The 18,561-nt window shown below is 41.3% G+C and overlaps 1 protein-coding gene across 4 annotated transcripts in view; it reads left to right on the top strand.

Moving 5' to 3' along the window:
• The window catches only part of RGS6 (regulator of G protein signaling 6), a 257,356-nt gene that overhangs the window by 140,000 nt on the left and 98,795 nt on the right, over positions 1-18,561 (top strand). For 3 of the 4 annotated variants that reach the window (XM_059849626.1, XM_059849627.1, XM_059849628.1), the window contains exon 3: positions 12,845-12,944. In XM_059849626.1, coding sequence (XP_059705609.1) covers positions 12,845-12,944 — 100 coding nt within the window. Of the gene's footprint in view, positions 1-12,844; positions 12,945-18,561 lie in introns of those variants that run through there. The other variant, XM_059849629.1, reaches the window with a different exon arrangement.

Raw genomic sequence — 18,561 nt, 5'->3', positions numbered from 1 at the left:
TTACCATGAAACACTAGTGTCAGAGTTGGTATTAATAAGATTTAACAGCATAGGGGTACAAGTCAGGCGTGCTAACATGCAACTCCTTTGTATCTAAAAGTCAAAGTCACATTTCTGAGGATCCTAAGTGTTTTATAAAAGCTGGAATGGGAAAACAATTTAAGCATCATAAAACAATGATCCCAGTTTATTTAGAAAACCATTAAATGTATTTCCCATCTGTGTGTAAAATTACTTCCATTCCATCCTGGAATGAGGAAGACAAATAATTTTAATGTAATCTGTGATTTGTACTGTAATTCTAGGTGCTTAAAATTCTTATTTATGTGTTATTCTTAGTATGTTACTCTGTTTCAGTAATTAAATCCATGTGAACTACAACCAAATACCACATCTGTCTCTCAGCTGCCATTTACAATTTAAAAAATCAACTCTTTTAATGTAGCTATGTATTTAACAATTCCATTTTTGGCATCAAGCATTAACATTAAACTGTAGTGAAAACTAACCACTCTTGTACAGCTGAGATGTATAGGTGTTAAACATTTTTTTCTTGAATCAAGCAATATTCTACAAGCAAAGTATACTACTGTAGAAGCCATTGGTTGGGAAAGTAAGGTAGAGTTGAAGTCAAAACCGTGTTGTAGACCAGTTGCTCCCATATAATAAAATTCAGTATCTTTATGGTGTTATTACCTGTGCTAGATGTTTTCCCTCCACACCATGAAAACAGAGCTAATTGAACACAAAATCCATGAGAAAACTTATGTGTGTCATGCAAAAGGATTATTTACTATTTATGTTTGGAGCCAATGTTTTCTTTATTTGAAAGGAAGGAAATCCACCCATGTGTAGATAGAGATATCATATGACAGTGAATATAAAAAAGGGTAAGAGTAGCTTAAAAAAGGGTAGGAGTTCCATATTCTGGAGGCAGCTCACTCTCCCTCATTTGCCGTGTTCACATGTTGGAACAGCCACCAAGCTGTAGCCACAGGATGCAGTGTCTGCTCTTTTTATTCTGTCCTGTCCTTTCTCAGTGAATAAAACAGTAAGTTGGCATTACAGGGCCAGAGATGGCCTTTTGTGTTGTCTGCTGGCAGGAGAGGCAGGCGAGAGTGCCTTTGTTCTTGCTGGCCAGTTCTGTGTTGTCAGCTGTGTCTTCAGTTGTCTCCTACACAGTGCCCTGGAGAGAAGGTTGTGTCATAAAGTACCAAAAGTAAGCAATACCTTTCTTTGTAGAGTTTCTGACTTCAGTCCATATGTAGCTCTTCCCCCATCCTCCCCTCAAATTAGGAAAAATACTGGTTAGGTGTCAAGAGGTAGAAGTCTTTAAAATCAGTGTCTCTGGCAGAGGTCAATTTTTGCCATTTCTGCTCAAGAAAAGTGCATGAATGTTCTGCAGGGCTGGGGCACCTATGATTCTCTTCAGAAAATTTTTGACAATTATTGTAAAATAGGGGTTAAAACAGCAGAGCCTCATTTGTGTATTGGCTGCATTAAATGCCAGAGTTGAATCAAACAGCAGTTTGAGGCTGAGATTTGAAAAAAAAAAAAAAGCTGATGTGGCATCATTTTCATTAACTGCCACATGTTTACTGCAATGTGTTCTTTGATTTATTATTAGCAGGAATTTGGAAGGAAAACTTCAGGAGTGGGGAAGTGAAATTTATATCTCTTTTTATATGAAGAAGGAAAATTATTCTTTTTCTAAGGTGTTATAAATTTTTTTGTCTTTAGCAATATCATTACTAAAAAGTTCAGAGCTAACAGCAATGGAACCATCAAACAAATCATAAAATTGGTGCTGAGGTAAATAACTTCATCCATGGTGAGGACTGTAATTGAGTTGTGGCAGAGCTCATAACTACTGTTTGATTTGCAACATTTTCTTTGCCAAAGGGAAAGCACCAGTCAATCTTGGCATAATAAATGGTCGTTTCTGTGCATGAAATTGTTAACAAGTCCTGTACTGATGATCATGTTATGAGAATCATGTGCACTTTTAATGTATGCATTCTACTGAGCAATCTGTGAAGTTTGGGTTTTTCATTCTAGCAATAGCTGCTATCAAAGTCAAGGACCAAAGCACTTGAATGGCTCAGTTAAAGAACCTCTCTGAGTCCTATGTTATGCAAACTTTCCATTAGCATAATTTAGCATATTTGAATAAATGAATTGCCAAATAAAGATAACCTTTGTCAGACAATATGCAATCTGTTTTGATTACTGCTCAGATTTTAAATTTTATCTAATAATTTTAGTTGTGCTCACTAACACATCAGAGAGTGAAGCAGAGTACTTGAAAAGCATTTCTTTGGTAATTGCTAATGGCCCAAATGTTATCACCTCACTAAGAAAATAGCATCCATACTTTGCAGTGATAGCCATGGTGTGGGTGGACAGCAGTGGGACTGCTTTTTGTTTGGAACTCCTTCCCAGAGCTAGTACAGAAAGTCTCATGGTCCTAAACTCTTCAACGTTGTCTCTTTGTGGGCTAAACCAAGGTGTTTCCTTGGTGTTTCCAACACTTCGTCGTCATAAACCAATCTTTTTCTTTTTTTTTAATAGATGTATTTAAAAGATATTAAAAAGCAATGTGAAGAAAATAGATGGATTTAGAGGTATCAAAAATAATTAAGTCTACATTCTTTCACTCTCTGACAAATCTTCTCAAAGCCTCTACATTCCCTCTGTTCTGAAATTCAAAAAATGTACATTATTTTTTGTAGTGCTTTCTTTTCATCCTGATTAGAAACTTTGGTGATTTTAATTTGTCTTTGCCTTTTTTTCCCTGAGTATTTTTTTTATGTGTAAAACCAATATTAGAAATTACAAGGTGACACTATCATAAGGAGAGGAAGAGAAACCTAATATAACCTTTTGATTGTAGTGAATAGGATTTCTTGTCTTTCCTGTAGTTTATGAACTTCTCTGATTTGTATTGTCCACAGCATTTGGGGGCAAGAGGGATGTAGCTTATCTTTATTGTGGTGGGGCACTTTGCAGTGCAAAGAATTGAATGATGCATGAAATGACCTGTCACACTGCATTATGTGTCACAGTATTACATACACAGAGGAATGCTTGGAAAAAAAAGGTAGAAAAATATTCCTGAAGCCCCACTTTGTTGTTGTTTTGAAGAAAAGCATTTGGTTTATGTGGGCAAGTATATATATTTCTGCATAATTTATTTTAGGTAAGCCACAGAAACCTGTCAAAATAGAAAGAAGAGATATATATGATATGAGTTTCCCTCATCAATTCATTAGGAAAGGTAATGGCAGAGATTTGGTACCAGTGCTACAGCTTGCCTGCAGGGAGCAACAAACCCCAGCTTGTCTCATACCCGAAATAACTTACAAACTATTTCCTGCATGGCTCCAAGTATCTTCACTACTGTGGGAGAAGATAGGAACATCCTTATGAAGCTTTGCAGAAAGAACATAAAATGGTAGTACACTGCATTTTTTATTAAATAATAATATTCTCAATTAGTTTCATCTTATTTTGCCTGCACCTGCTAGTGGTTTGATGAAGCTCGGATTGAATCAAGAAGTCCACAGTGTAAAAGTCTTGTCTTATGATTCCTATATCCTCCTTACAAATACCCTTCTGCCCTTTCACAAGGATATGGACACAAATCTTCCCTCAGCTGTGGAATCTAAATCAAAGTGCAAATTCAGACCATACCATTTTAAGTAGAAAATAGTTACTTCAAATTGGACTGGGTTTTTTGTTTTCTTCCCCTCTATGCAGAATAAGGTCAGGAATGCAGCAAATAGTTTTTCCCCACTTCAACTGCAGAGTTTGCTCCCTGTTCAAGATTTGTTAGTGGCATAGAAAATCTACTTTGCTTTTAAAAAGTGTGACCCAGAGAACAACACAGCCTTCCCTGAGTGTTTGAGGTGATCCAATGCTCATCACTATTCAGATATTTAAAGAAAGCAGTAGCAATGCCAAAACCCTGATTGAGCATCTACCGAATGCATCCCAACTTCTTGTCTGCTTAATATTTATGCATCTGTATTTCATTTCAATAAATAATATATTTAATGAAATACTTCAGTGCAGTTAGGTAACAGTTGCTGCATTTTGTAGCAAAGGGAGAAAACACTCATGAGGAACAACTTGTCTTTTCATCTTTGCTCAGCATTGTTTAAAGTAATTTTTGCCAGACCCAGGGATGGCCTTTTGCACCCTGTTGTGTTGAAAGGCTCACTGTCACATGCCAGGGGTGCTGGAAGAAGGTGGCTGGATAGTTCTTTCCTCCCCTGCCTTGCATTGAAGCAGTCGGGATGGGAGGTGGGCAACTCTGTGATTCCTGCTCCTGAGTAGGATGATGGGACTTGAGAATATTGTCCAATTCCCAGCTTTGGAAAGTGTGGATGTGAGTTCATTTGGGGTTGTGGATTTGGTTTGAAGTGGTCTGGGTGCAGTCCTAACCAGCTCTTCACTTTATCAAGATTTGGGGGGCTGCAAGTTCCTGCGTGGTACAAATTAGTGACCCACCACTGACTGGCATTTTTCTGTCTGGAAGTACCCTGTATTTCATGCTCCAGAGGAAAGTGAGCTTCCTCTTTGATGACTGTGTTTATAAATCTTTGGTTCATCATCACATGGGGAGAGAGGTGCTGTTTTCTCATGCCAGGTCAGGCACAGACCACAGTGTAATACTAAGATTCTTATGTGCTGCTTCTAAACTGGCTTGAATAACTGCCCTTGAATAATGTTACAAATTGGGGACTCAACCCAATGTTGCTGGAAGATTTAAGATTTCAGAAGCTTTCTCAATTGTTTTAGAATAAAAAAGCCCCAAGGTTAAAGATAGTTTTGTCCTGCATGAGAACGATGAACCGATGGCCAGAACTCAAAGTGAAATTCAGGGTGTGGGAGCTGATCCCCAAAAGAAGACCTGGCAAAATCAGAAGACCTGGCAAAATCAAATCTGCAGAAACTAAACTTACTCCTGGAATTTGTCAATTCAAGTTGGTTTGTGCAGGGTTATTTTGGATGGCAGCAGAGTCACAGATTTGCTTCTGAGCATTCCTGAGATTCGGTTAATGGGCTTCACCCAGAGCCCTGCCTGCGGTGGGAGGGACAGGGGGCCGGCTCGTGTCCGTGAGCGTGGGAGCAGGCCTGGGAGGGGCCCTGCCGGCTCATCGGCGGCGTCCTGCCCTGCTGCAGGGTCCCCATGAGGGCTGTGCTAGCTCGTCTGCTCTGCTCCTCGTTCATCACTGTATGAGCAGTCTGGAGACCTGCACAGTTTTACATTCAGGGCAGTGATGCAAGAGAAGAGAAAATCTCTACTGTTTCCATGGCAGCTTGTGCGTGGGACCCTGGCTGGAGCAAGGCAGCAGGATGCTGTCAGTCTCTGCTGTCAGTGACTTCAGTAAACCACATCAAAGGAAAGCATCTACTCCTATGCTCCCCTCTTGTTACATGGGGGCTATGGTGCACGTTTCCAGAAGTGCAGCTCTCGATTTCTTGTTATAACTTCACTTCTTCATATTTCAACCCATGCTGCTGCTTCATTTTGATTCAGTCTTCTTTCTGCAGATAGTCATTGCAGAGCACTTCAGGTTTATTCATTCAGATGTTGCTGAGGATGGCATGGGCAGATGCAGTTAGTACTAGGTGACTGGTGACCTGTGAGAAATGGTCTGGGAGGTTCCATTCAGTCACAAGCTGGCAGATACAGACAGCCCAAATGGTGCCAGCACCAGTGCCTTCCCTTAGCAGCACTGTTTAAAGGACACAGGGACTAACTTCTTCCTATTTCCCCCCAAAGTGGTGATTCCTTCAATTCAGATGACACACTGAGAAACAGTGTGTAGATCATGCCATCCTACAGGTTTCCTGGCTGAAATAATCTTTGCATTTATGTGTTTTTCTGTGCATAGATTTGCATAGTTTAAGTTACACAAAAGCCACATCTATTCAATAAATACTGTGTGGCAGGGGTGTTTTGTTTTTTCTTTTTTTAATGTGACTTTCTTCATACCTCTGCCACAATTCTGTGGCCACTTGGTTTCTACTGGGGTTTTATTTAAAATTCATATTGTCTTTTCATTGGATATTTATGCTACTTTCCTACTATTTAAAAAAGCTTAACACTTCTGCTTATGGAACAAAGTAAATATTTGGTCTATTTTGGAGCTAGCCTTAGAAGGTTTCTAATTAGAGCAATTGTTCTTTCAGTGCTGTAAGATCTCTCAAACTGATTATGTGCATAGATGGGGCATCTTTGCCATAATTGTAGAAAGCATGGGGAAAAAATGCAGCGCTGTTCACAAGACACTTCTGTTATGATGCATAGTGGAAGAGAGGCCCAAGCATTTGCAACTACTGTAGCACAATCAATAAGCAAGAGTTTTTTATTTTTACACAGCTTTCTAACATGCCAAAATAGCTTCCTCTTTTAAGCAATTATAGCTCATGTAGAAATTGAGCTCATCGGGAGTTGTCTGTCAAAATGTTTTTAATGAAAAATTGAGTTTGCATAACACTGACACATTGATGTCTTTTGCTTCTCACTGTTGACACTGATGGGCTAAAAGCTTGATTTTTGGGGAGGGAGAAAATTGCATTAGTTCAGCTCGTTTGGAGAATCTCTGTTTGCTGAATTAATTTGCTATGCTTTTTTTTTTCCTGCCGAATATTAAACCCTGTTTTCCAACTGTGCATATAGTGCCTGAGGGGAATAGCTGCAGCTCTCATTCTCCATGACTATGTTTTCTTGTAACGCAGCCCAGGCCTGAGCTGGGGGTGCTGTGCAGAGCTGACACTGTAGGCTGTGTTAGGAGAGGCTTGGTCTGATCAAAAAACTGCTGCCTGGTACTTTCCAGACTCTGGTGCTGCGCCTCAGCAGCTGAGTAAGCGTCTCAGTTTTTCCCTAGGAATTGTTTTGTATAATCCAATTGTCGTGGTGAAACCTGTCCCTCCATGTAATGACTTGTGAGTAGATGCTCGCTTTTTTGAAGCTCTAGCTGGATTAGCAGCAGCATACACTTAATCATGACAAATACCTTGGTGGTTGTTCTTCACTGGTACCTTCCTATTGACAGTAGAGATATGTAAATGCTAAAGCATGTTACTGTTTTCAAGGTGACATTATTAGCTCTGTTTCACTATCCCAATAAACATCTGAAGATCACACTTAACACTTCCTGAAGCACACTCAAAATTGAGGGAGATATGTAATATACTCTGCCTTTATCTGAAATGAACTCTGAATTTTAAAAAGCAGGGAGAACTCTGTCAGGAACAACACAAGTTCCACAAGTGGCCTGACTTCAGCTGTCACTGGACGTAGGTGGGAAGCAGCCAAACAGCCCTGTCAGCTGACACATCTGTGCTCTACTGTCATTTGGTTTTCCTGGGACTGTGGAAGGTTGTCAGAGATGGGGAGCATATCTTTCATAGTTGTGTGGCATCTGCTATTCGAGGCATCCCAAGCCCTTGGACATCTTTGAATTAAGTCTCAGCACCCCTGTGTAGTTCAGTATTATCTCTGTTAAGCAGGAGAGGAGACTTGAACAGAAGCAGATGATGCTGATTGCTGAAGGCCACGCCACAATTCTCCATCAGTGCTGCTCCGCTGCTTTCCAGCGTTGTCTCAGAGGCAAGGTTGTTCTTTCTCCCGTGAGGGTGCCAAAGGGAGCTGTATGGCCCCTATTTTTCAGCTTTTACTTCTTGTTTTTTGAGCAGAGTGAAATTGTCTGGACCAGTGAAGCAAGCTGGCTTCAGGCATCTTGTCAAATTAACTTTTCTTGTCTGTGCATGCGTGGGCTGTGTGGCAGGAGTCAGCAGGTGCAGAATGCACAGGCACACCAGTAGTGTCAGAGGCACTTATGGGAGTAAGAGCTGGCACTGTGAGAAACAGGCTCTTTTAAATTTGTATTTCAGTGAAAAGATCCAATGTGCTTATAATCATTGCCATCATGCTAGCTGCTAACAGTCTGATCCTTTGCTCCGTGTACCTTCCAGCTCCCCCAATACGCACGAGAGCTGTCTTTGGCCAGGTCAGAGAGGATCTTTGCAACTGCACAGTGCTCTCTCTAACCCTATGCATTTAATGTTGGCACTGATGAGTGATGCCTGGAGACTCTCCAGCCACAGGTTACCTGGTGACAGGAGGCCCCAGGGGTAGGGTAGCTGCTGTGAGTAATCAGACAGGCACCTGGTACATACTGAAATATTCAGAAATAGGCAGCAGGAGCTTTCCTGCAGGGTCCGAGGGAATATGTACATCTAACTCAGATGCTAGAATATGAAAAGGGCACTGTTTTCCTCACTAAATTACAAAATAAAATGGAAAAATGGGACCATGAGGGCCTCTGACATCATTATGTATCACTCAGCCACAACTGAGTGAGTTGAGCCAGGGAGTTCCATTAGCTGCTGGTGGTGTCCAGGTGTGGGGCTGCAGGAGATGGGAACTGGCAGCTTTTCTTCTCTGTGTGTAACTTGCCCTTCCCTCAGCGTGTCACCTTCAAAGCCAACCTTGACCAGGGCTCAGCAAGGCTGTATGTGCTAACTTGCAGCAGAGGGGATGCCTGCTTTACCTTGGTGCTGAGAAAAAGAAAAGCTACTGCAAAGCTGAGAGCTGTTTTCCCTCTTAAAATGCTAATGGGATGTTGGGTGACACTGACCCAAAGTTGCCAGGCTGTAGTTGTTACAGTTGTTGTTGTATTATGACTTAGTTATTCTAATGCATTTTGTTCTGTCCTGCCTCAGAAAAAGGACTTCTCATTTTCCAGTGATAGACATCTTGGCTCTGACAGATATTCGAGGTCTTCTACTTTGTGCCTTCAGCCCCCTCAGGCCAGCAAAAGTGCTGATGGTGGAAAAGAAGGTCTAATGAATTCTAGCAATATATGCATTACATTCCCATCAAATTCTGTATAACAGAATATGCTGGTAACCTCTTATAAACTACCTGCAGTAGTTTATGTCTCCACTAATGTGGTCCTGAAGCCAGAAGCCCTTTTCAATACATTGAGAGTGGGATAATGAGAAGTAAAAACATTCTGGATAAATGTAGGGAGCAGACTTGTCAGCAACCAGTCAGGAAGAAAAGCAGATCTAGTTTGTTAGGCATACATTGCAGTGTGTAGTTAACAGTGACAGCAGATACATGAATTTCTCTGCCTTTCTTGTGGAGATACTGACCCAGAATCCACTTGGATGGAAGAATAACGATTCTCTTTACAAAATGAGACTAGATTGAAATAGCAGTGACCCCCAGCATGGGGAAAAAACCAAAAAGCATTGCTCATTCTTACCATGACTTTTGCTGGGCAGAAATTAGTTCACTGAAGCTTGCTCATTTAGGAGAGATAAATGAGGAAAGCTTTGTTGCCCTTTTTTCTGCCTCCTAGCCTGATGAAATGAGCTGTCCAAGGACTCTCATTCCCTATCTTCAGCAAGGGAAGCCTAAGGGGTATTTAATGACATGCAGAAGCTGAAGGGAGAGTCATTAGCACTCGAGTGTCTAGGTAACTCTCTTAAAAGTTAAGATTAAAAGCTTTGATGAAAGTGACCTTCACAGTTCATGTGCCCTCTTTGCTTTCCTCCATGCTTGAAGCTCTAATGATCACTTTTTTTCTGCTTTGTCACTACAGAACTTATTTTGTGAAATATTTCTGTAGCTCAGCAGGAATTTGGATCCAGAGTGGATCTGGCTTCAGATATTATATCTGCAACATGGAGTGGGTGCGAAAAAAAGGCTGGTGTAAAGGGTCAGATCTTCTCTTGGTAGAGAACTGAACAGAACCTGGAAACATTGCTAGGTACAGGTTTTTAATAATTTAATTTGATTTAATTTGATTATAACTTTAGGAAAGGATAAAATTATCATCAAATGTTTCTTTGAGTATGCCATGCTGTCCTCTTTGAGCAGGGGAGAAATTTGCTGGAGAGTAAAAGAAAAGTGTGTTGGGAATGGAAAGAGTATGTACAACCAGGGGCTTGTAATGCTGTGGGCTCTTGGGTAGCAGACTGAAAATTCTGGGCAGGCTGTAGGAGGATGACATGTGTATTCATGTCTGGATCAGATGAGAGGATGGGAGAGAACAGAGGTGTGGAATTTGAGTAGAAAGGGAAGGAGAAGAGAAACACCCAACAATTTGAAATAAGGAGAGCAGTAAGTGCCACTAGTATAGTCAGGCTAGAAGACAGGAGTAAGAAGGAGCCTTTTGGGAAGGAGTTATTGCTAGGGTAGCTTTATTTATTTGTTATTTAAAAATGCAGTAGGTGTTTGTAATTGTAACTGAAACTGAAATCATTGGCCCCATTTGAGACACCAGTGCCTGCTTGATTGATTGAAATGGGGAATAGTTTGGGTAAAAACAATATATCTTTCTTTTAAGATAATTAAAGTTTTCTTTTGCTTGAAATGGAACTTTTCTTGTAGTGTTAATGACATAAATCATGCTGGGGTTCCTTTAGCTTACAGTGAGCAAAAGAGTAAAAAGTTTGTTTTCCTGAATTGAGGTAATTATTTTAGCTCATTGTTCATTCTGAACTTTTAATTAAAATAGAAAAAGAGAAAGCAACAGTTTTATGAAATGTTATTCTTTTGATTCTTGAAGCCCTGAAGTGTTCCTGGAGATGTGGAGTACTCATAGCGCATTTCAGAGTTTCCTCCTAATATGCATGGAAAAATCTTTCTCTGATGTAAACTACAAGTACATACAGATGAAGACACATAAGTAGTTGGTAGCACAGAAGGATTTTCATTGTCTTGTGGAAACAGTTCTTAGTCTGGCTGACCTTCCTGGATGAAGTCTTAAGACTCAGAATGGAGTCAAGTTCTTTTTCAGTAGTGCCAAGCAGTAGGATAAGAGGCCATAGGAAGAAACTGATGCACAGAAGTTCCACCTGAACATGAAGAAAAGTGGTTTTAGTGTGTGGGTGACTGAGCACTGGAACAGGTTGCCCAGAGAGGTTGTGAAGTCTCCCCCGCTGGAGATATTCAAGAACCTGGACACAGTCATGTGCCACGTGCTATAGGATGACCCTGCTTGAGCAGGGAGGTTGGACCAGATGACCAACTGTGGTGCCTTTTGGCCTGACCCATTCTGAGATTTTGTGTCCACGCTTCACAGGTGACTGAGCTGCCCTGTCACCCCATAGGTCTGATTGCTGAAGTGCTGCAGCCTTGGGTTAATAATAAGTGATGCTGTCAGGCTCCTCTCAACAAAATGAAATGCTTTTTGTCCATTTTTGTCCGCTCTTTAGCAGAGCAGTTACCTCTCCATGTATCAGAGATGAGCAGTTACTTCTCCAGATATCCTTAGACTGAAAAAAAAGCCCAATGCTTTGATCAGCAAACAACTTTGCATAAGGCTTGGCAAAAGGGAAAAGTGGTATTAATTTTCATAGTGATTAGTTTGTGGAGAACATATCATTATTCTATCACAAATTAACTGTGTAGGTACCCAAAGCTCATGTAATATATTGAAAATGTCAGGATATTTTCATCTTTGTGATTTCATTCCCACTGAGAATTTCAGGATGTGTTAAATTAAATGTAATATATAAACAAGGTGTGAACAGTTCAGTTAAGTGGTAACCTGAGGTTAAAACACAGTGATCAAATTCAGTGCCTGAAGTTGGCAGGGAGATTGTCTTACCACCTTGGGGAGGCTTGAAATTAAACTTGTTTTGAAATGTAGGTGTTAAATCTGTGAAAAAAACCTCACTTGCATATGTAAATGAAGTGGCTTCCCAGAGATGAAGAGAGCATGTTGAGTTCTGTGCTGCCTTTAGGAGAGAGAGGGACCATGCTCCCACCATGTAACCTCTCTGCAGTGGTTCTGTTTTGTAGCATCTGTGAGGAGGAGATCTTTAGGTAAAATCAGGGCTGTGCTCCCTATCTGTCTGCCCTCAGCCAGCTGTCAACAACAGAGGGTGGGGCTGTGCTGTTGACTGCTCGAGCTAACAGAGACAACAGCTTTGGGATTATTTTTGTTGGGCTTCTGAGACCTTATTAACTTGAAAGGAATTTTTGGAGATACTGAATTTCTGCACTGCGTTTATGTTCAGTTTTTTGTTCTCCCTGGCATTGCCTTCAAGTAAATATATGGCAAGCAGCCTTAAAAGGAACAAAAATCCCTTCCCATTTCAGGGTAAGCGGGAGGAGGATTAAGCTCCTTCCCCCAGTAACTGGATCCTCTGATTGCCATGGCTTTTGAAGATGATGGTGTATCTTTCTCTATGTGATAGATTATGTGTGTGCCTGTGAACTTTGAAAATCCAATGAGTTTTCCCCTATAATAGTTTTACTTTTGGTTATTTACCTTGTGTGCTGACCATGGGACATGTAGTATTCTAGCCAAAAAAACGAGGCAGGGAAAGTTCTCCTGCAGCTGTTCCATCTTAGACTCTTCTCAAGACATAGAAGGTCGGTAACTGTCTGGGACCCTTTGGAAAATGAAAGCTCTCCCAAGGTTACAGTATTGAGGATTCAAATTAATGTGGGGGCAGAGGGCAAAGTGGACTGGATGTGAACCTCCTTAAACTGGTTGAAGTGCAGTCCAATTCATCCATGGGGCAAACACCACCTTTCTATCACCCCTGCTCAGTAGAAAGGCACAGTTGCAGCTGGATTGTCAGTATCCAACCATTTCTTTGAAGCTAGTGTATGTTATCTCATGGTTTCTAATCTCAGGGTTTAAATTTGGGCAGGTAGCAGTGTCTCTACCTCCATGTTTGTGCAGTAATACACATGGTATATTTGAAACCCATTCTACCAGCAGGGCTCCAAAGCATTCATGGTATATAAGTGTTAAAGTCACCATTTTGCATAAACCACAAAGTATTTCCTTTCTTTTGACAGATTGAAGACATTGTTACGAGAATGCAAGATGACAAAACAGGTGGAGTTCCCATCCGCACTGTCAAGAGCTTTCTGTCCAAAATCCCCAGCGTGGTCACTGGTAAGAACTGCAATTGACAGGGAAGAGAATGTGAGCTGGCACTTGCTGGCTCTAAACAAGCATACTAAAGCCACAAAAAAGAAGAGATGTGAGGAAAAAATGCCCCCCTCTGCTTAATTTTTTATATGTTGTTCTGTTACAGGCTAAAGTAAGATTCTTTACTCCTGAACAAAGATTCCTTAGTTCTGTTTTAGTAAGCAAGCCTTTATATTTCTTTGGAGTGAGATATTAAAAATGTTACATTGTTTTTGTCGCTATGAGAGTATCACCAGTCAGTGTCCTTCCCTCTGACAGGGGTAGGACAATCTTAGGTAAGAGGTCAGGAAAGAAAGTTGAAGTTGTTTCCTTGCTCATAGCCAATACTCTTATTTGGACTGTGATCACAGGTAGAGGAATGTGAAATACCTTTTTTACCTCTGTACTGCTTTGTTAAAGCTCTGTGTACAAAAGTGTGAATGGTGCAGAAACAGGGAGTCAGAGTACAAAACCATTCCTCCACGTATTTCCAGACAGAGTGTCTTCCAAAGCAACAAAGACCTCTGCCATTGAGAGATGATGAGTTTATCCAGGGTGATGTAAATTGTATGGAGGATTTGTGCTTGGGTTTCTGGTACCTGTTTTCACTGACTCAGTAGTAGTGTTCCTGAAGGTTCCTGGGGAAAATAACCATTTATCTGATTTGAAAACTCACTCCCATAAGCTCAAGTTTGCAATACACAGACTGGATGTCTTAAGATTGACTCAGCTAAAAGAGGTTTCTGACATTCTTGTTAAAATTCATACCTTTAAAAAGGTAATCAATCTAGTCACCAAGCCACTGTGTGTTACTCAGAAGGAAATGGGAGACCTCACAGGATTTTTAAATCATGGTTAGCAGTTTTCTGGCATGATGGAAACTGCTCTCAGTTCTGGAACAGCAGCTGAAATTGCATCGTCTTGAAATGGCTGGTTTTCACAACACAGAGAATTGTGAAAAGATGAAGATAAAATAAGAACAAAACCTGTCTCCAAAGCCCATAGAAATTCTTATATTTCAAGGGGAACAAGCTTGGTACTATTCCCTTCAGGTGATTTGAAGGCAGCTCCCATGGACAGTTTATGAAGCCTCTGAATTTGAAAAGTATGGGAAAATAACAGCCCAGTGGAGAGCCCAAAGTTTTCTCCATTTGTTATTTTTCCTTTCAGATGCGTAGACCTACCTATTTGTAGACCAAAACCAAAAGCAAAGTATGTATGCTATCAGTGATTGACTGTAATAGAGAGTTGAAGAGGCTGTAGCACCTACATTTGAATGGAAGCTGAGGGCACTGGGTTTGTTCAGTCTGGGGAAGGAAAAGCTGAAGGGAATGAGAGGCTACAAAGACAGGGTCAGATCCTTTCTCAGGAGTGCATGTAGAAAGTACCAAAGACAATCTACACAAGTTGCAGGGAAAGAAATCCCAACTAGATTTACATATAGAAATAAAGTTATTTATGGTCAGAGCAGGTGAGCGTGGGCCCAGTGTCCCGGAGGAGCTGTGGAACCAGTGGTTTGCAGCTGTTCAGAAGCCCCTGGGCCCACCTGAACTGAGAACTGACCAAACTATTCATTTGGCCTTGCTTTGTGTGAAGGTTGGACTAGACAACTTTCAGAGAATCCTTCCAACCTGAATTACTCCTATGGTCAGTGGATACTCAATATTAGTGCTTGTCTAATTCCACACAATGTAATGAACACAGGAGAAGAACTTGTATTTTCAAAAATGTTGTATTTCCTCTTGGGAAGAGATCAATTCTAGACTATGGCATTCTCACACACTTTTTATTTCTACCTGAAAAATGGAACAGCAGTGCTGAGATGTGATTTAGTTGGCAGGCTCACAGTGACTATGATTAACAGGGATTTATTTTTGCTTGACACTTCTATTGTAATTGCTTCTCACAGGAGAAATATAAAATCTTAAAGGAAAAGAAATATTACAGGAGTGCCTCAGTGCTCCAAACAGGCAGCTCTGTTTATAGTACAGCGAAGTGGGTGTTTGATTTAAAGTTTGAATACCAGGGAGAGAACTGCTCGTCTCTGTTTTGCTTTCATCTGTCCTGCTGCCTTAGGTGTGAATGAGGTATTGGGTAACACAAGGAGAAGAAGCCTCAGGGAGTTATCAATAATCGTCCTCTCTTGACAACAGAAATCTGGGAAAAAGGATGAAAAAACTTTTTTTGAATGTATGATGAGTTTGTGCAGGTATGCTGTGCCAAAGACACATTTCAGTCTGCTCTGGAAGTAGATTTTCCTTTCCCTTTCCCAGTCTTTTGGCTCGCAGTAGGTCAGTCAAAGAACACATCACACCATTATCTTCTTGGTTAGGTCTTCACTTTTACGGGCAAGCCACAGAGAGTGAAAGTAGGATGGGACCAGTCTGAGTGGCACCTGTGTGCATGTGTCAGACATTGTCCAATGTTCAGAGTATGGAATATGGAAAAGAATGCCTGAGGGCAGATTTTGAGTAGTGTTGTGATCCGTGCCCAGAATGGGTTGTCAGCCAATGCACATAATGGCAGCTGCTGCAATAAATGGAGTTGCATGTTTCTCTTCTAGTGAGAAAAAATTTTCTCAGTAAAGCTTTTTTTTCTGTAGATGAATTGTTAATTCTGTTTTCGCAGTTATCAGACTATTGTAGGAATATCTCATTATACTAACCAGCAACAAAACTGGCTTTCTTATCTTCTTTTTGATTTTCATATAATTGTATCTTAAAATGAACCTTATTTTTGGCAGGAGGACCAAACACATATACTTTTTTCTCCCACTGGTTCAGACTTAGTCTTATACAACATTGCCAAAACAAGTCAGAAGGAAGTCAGTGCTGGGACATCAAAGCTTTCCAGTACAAAAAGCTTCCTTCACGCTTCCCAGTTTGCCACACATTCCCAACACCATTGCAGATACTCCTGTTTTGTGTCCTGTCTGATCCTGTGTATCAGCGTCTTTGCTACCACAATCCAAGGGAGACATGCAGTCTAAAACCTTTGCACTAGTCTGCCCTCCTCCCAAGAGGTTTTGATACAGCTTCATTCTGATCCATACCTCCTGACTTCAAGCATGGCTGTCCCCACAGCTCCATTTGGAATGATACCTCCTCCCAGCAGCAGTCCCATGGCTGGTCCCTTGCTCCTGCACTGCTCCTGAGCCTCTCCCCAGCACTCACTTGACCTCCTTCTCTGCTCCCAGCGCTGCCTCCGTCACTGCGGGTGGATTGATGAGTATGTCCTGGCTCTCCTGGCTTGGATTGAGTGCTGCCATGCAAGCTTAGTGCTCACAGCCCTGCCAGTGCATTTCACTCCTGTCCTGCCATGTCTGTCTTACATAAGCCCTGGACTTCTCTCAGGAGAAAGTGCCAGTTTCACTGAAATGTGCCAGATGGCCTGTCGCTACTAGAGACTCATGAGCGAAACCAAGTTTAAACTGCTGTGTGTCTCTGTCTGAAGAAGCCAGCATGTGTCTTGGCAAGTGCCCATGGAGTTGTCCCAGAACACATCAGGATGTCACTTACTCAAAGAAAATGCATTTGGCTGGAGTATGGAAATCCCACAGTGTTGTGAAAGAGAGACTTTATTATTGAAAATGTTCCATGATGATGTAGCTCAAAACAGTCAAGTTCTGCTGGAGAACTTTATACACCCATTGAGAAATTGGCTCCCTTGGGGCCAGTCTGAGGGTGTTTGTTGCCTTTTCCCTTCAGAGGAGGTCAAGCTCATCTCTCATCCAGATATAGCAGCCACAGGCCCAAGGGAGAAATAAGTTCCTCATGTCCAGACTTTGAAAGGCCCCTGTTCAGGTGAACTGTGCAAAAAAAAAAAAAGGTTGGAACAGGTTTAGGACTGGCAATGGTGGCAAGAGCCAGCATCCATCACCTAGCAGGGCCTGGAGAGCAGGCTGCAAGGCTGAGTGCTTGGCCAGAATGTTTGCTTTCTTAATGCTTCTTTTCAGGGGTAGAACTCGCCTTGGTGCCTTATGGAAACTACAGTCATTGGGACCAAAGCCTTCCTGAGCTGACTACCAATAGATTTGGCTTCCCTAGGCTGTCTGTCCAGCTGCTTGCATCACCTTAACACAGGGCTTTCACTGCAGGACTGAGTCTGCTACAGATTTCCCTCGGCATCTGGGTAGTTTTGTTCTAAATATTCTGTCTTTCCTCTGTAGTTCTGCTTTGAAAAATAGGACACTTGCAAAGTAGTACTGATTCTGTTTCAGACAGTTAATAGATGTAGATAGTCCAAATCTAAACCAAGTTCAATCTTCTGCTAAGCATGAATTAGTCTATTTAGTTAAAACAAGCAAACAAAAGCCACTAACAAACAAAAAAAATTTCCAAAATTTAAATCAATATCCAAACTAATACTGGGTGTTTACAGATTTGTGAAGGATATAAAGAACATGCTCATGGGTTAAAATTGACATATGTTTATATGTGCATACTGTATAATTTTTGATGGTTTTCCACATTTTTAAAGAGCAGATGCTACACAGTAAATTCAACATTTTAGCAATTGCTAGGTGGAAAATGGCTTGCCAAATGCAAGTTGATTGGGCATACAAATACATTTATTTCTCATAAAAATCAATTGTTCTGAGCAAGTTGCATTTAAACTAATTCAAGTAAAGACTAGGCTTCTTCATAACAACTTACATTTCCTTCTTTTATGCATCTCTTCAAATTGCACCCAGTGGAAATGTAATCCCTCCATCCCTCAATAAGAAGCCTAGTATTTCAAAGCTGCCCTGAATCACACAGCATTAGACATGTCAGCAATTACATGAGTAGCACATGTCTTGCAATTACTTTTTTTCCTGTAGCTTTCTCTTAAGCTCTCTACTTGCATGCCAGGAGACAAATTAACCCAGTTAAGGAGTCAAACTCTTATGCTGTGTTCATCCTCAGCTCCCTCCTCCCTCCCTTTTCCTCCTTAACTGCATCCAGCTTCCTACCTTTCAAACAGTGAGAAGGATGGGGGAGGAGAAGATGAAAATCAGCTCCCTGAAGTGAAGCAATTTTGTGCCTGTTATAAAGATGCAAAGCAACACCTTGTGTAGCAAAAGCTTAAAGGATTTGATTTCAGAGGACAAGAGGGATAGCAGATTAATCAAATAGGACGTGGTCATCAAATAAGGGAAAGCAATCAGAATTAACATTTTAAATAGCGGATATACAATATATCTCTCTGTGCATCTGCACATGTTTACACCTAAATTCATGTAAATAGTGTGCAAGTTTTGTTAAGAATAAGCCCAAGAGTGGTTAAGTGTTCTAGGCTAGAAATAACCAAGGACAGGTTTATGCATTTGTAGGTGCTGTGCAGAGTGAGGACTGCTGGTGTTTGTGTATCACTGCCCTCTGCTGCAGCCAAGCTACTGTTCAGTTCACATCATGCAGCTGCTCACCTTCCTCACAAGTGCTGTGTCTGTGTTGTGCTTTCCCAGCTCGGGGGGAGTGCATGTGGTGTATTTTGTGTCCTGCTTGTTCCATAGCAGCGGTCCTTCTGTGTGTGTAGCATAAACCCCGCCCAAATATTGGGGTGTGTGGGACTTGACAGCTACTCTGGGCTTGGAGGAGAAGGATGGTTTTCATAGCTGGCT

The sequence above is a fragment of the Haemorhous mexicanus genome, chromosome 6 (assembly GCF_027477595.1).
Source record: "Haemorhous mexicanus isolate bHaeMex1 chromosome 6, bHaeMex1.pri, whole genome shotgun sequence".
NCBI lineage: Eukaryota > Metazoa > Chordata > Aves > Passeriformes > Fringillidae > Haemorhous > Haemorhous mexicanus.
Note: the sequence above shows the minus strand (reverse complement) of the source record. Positions and strands in the feature narration are given on the sequence as shown.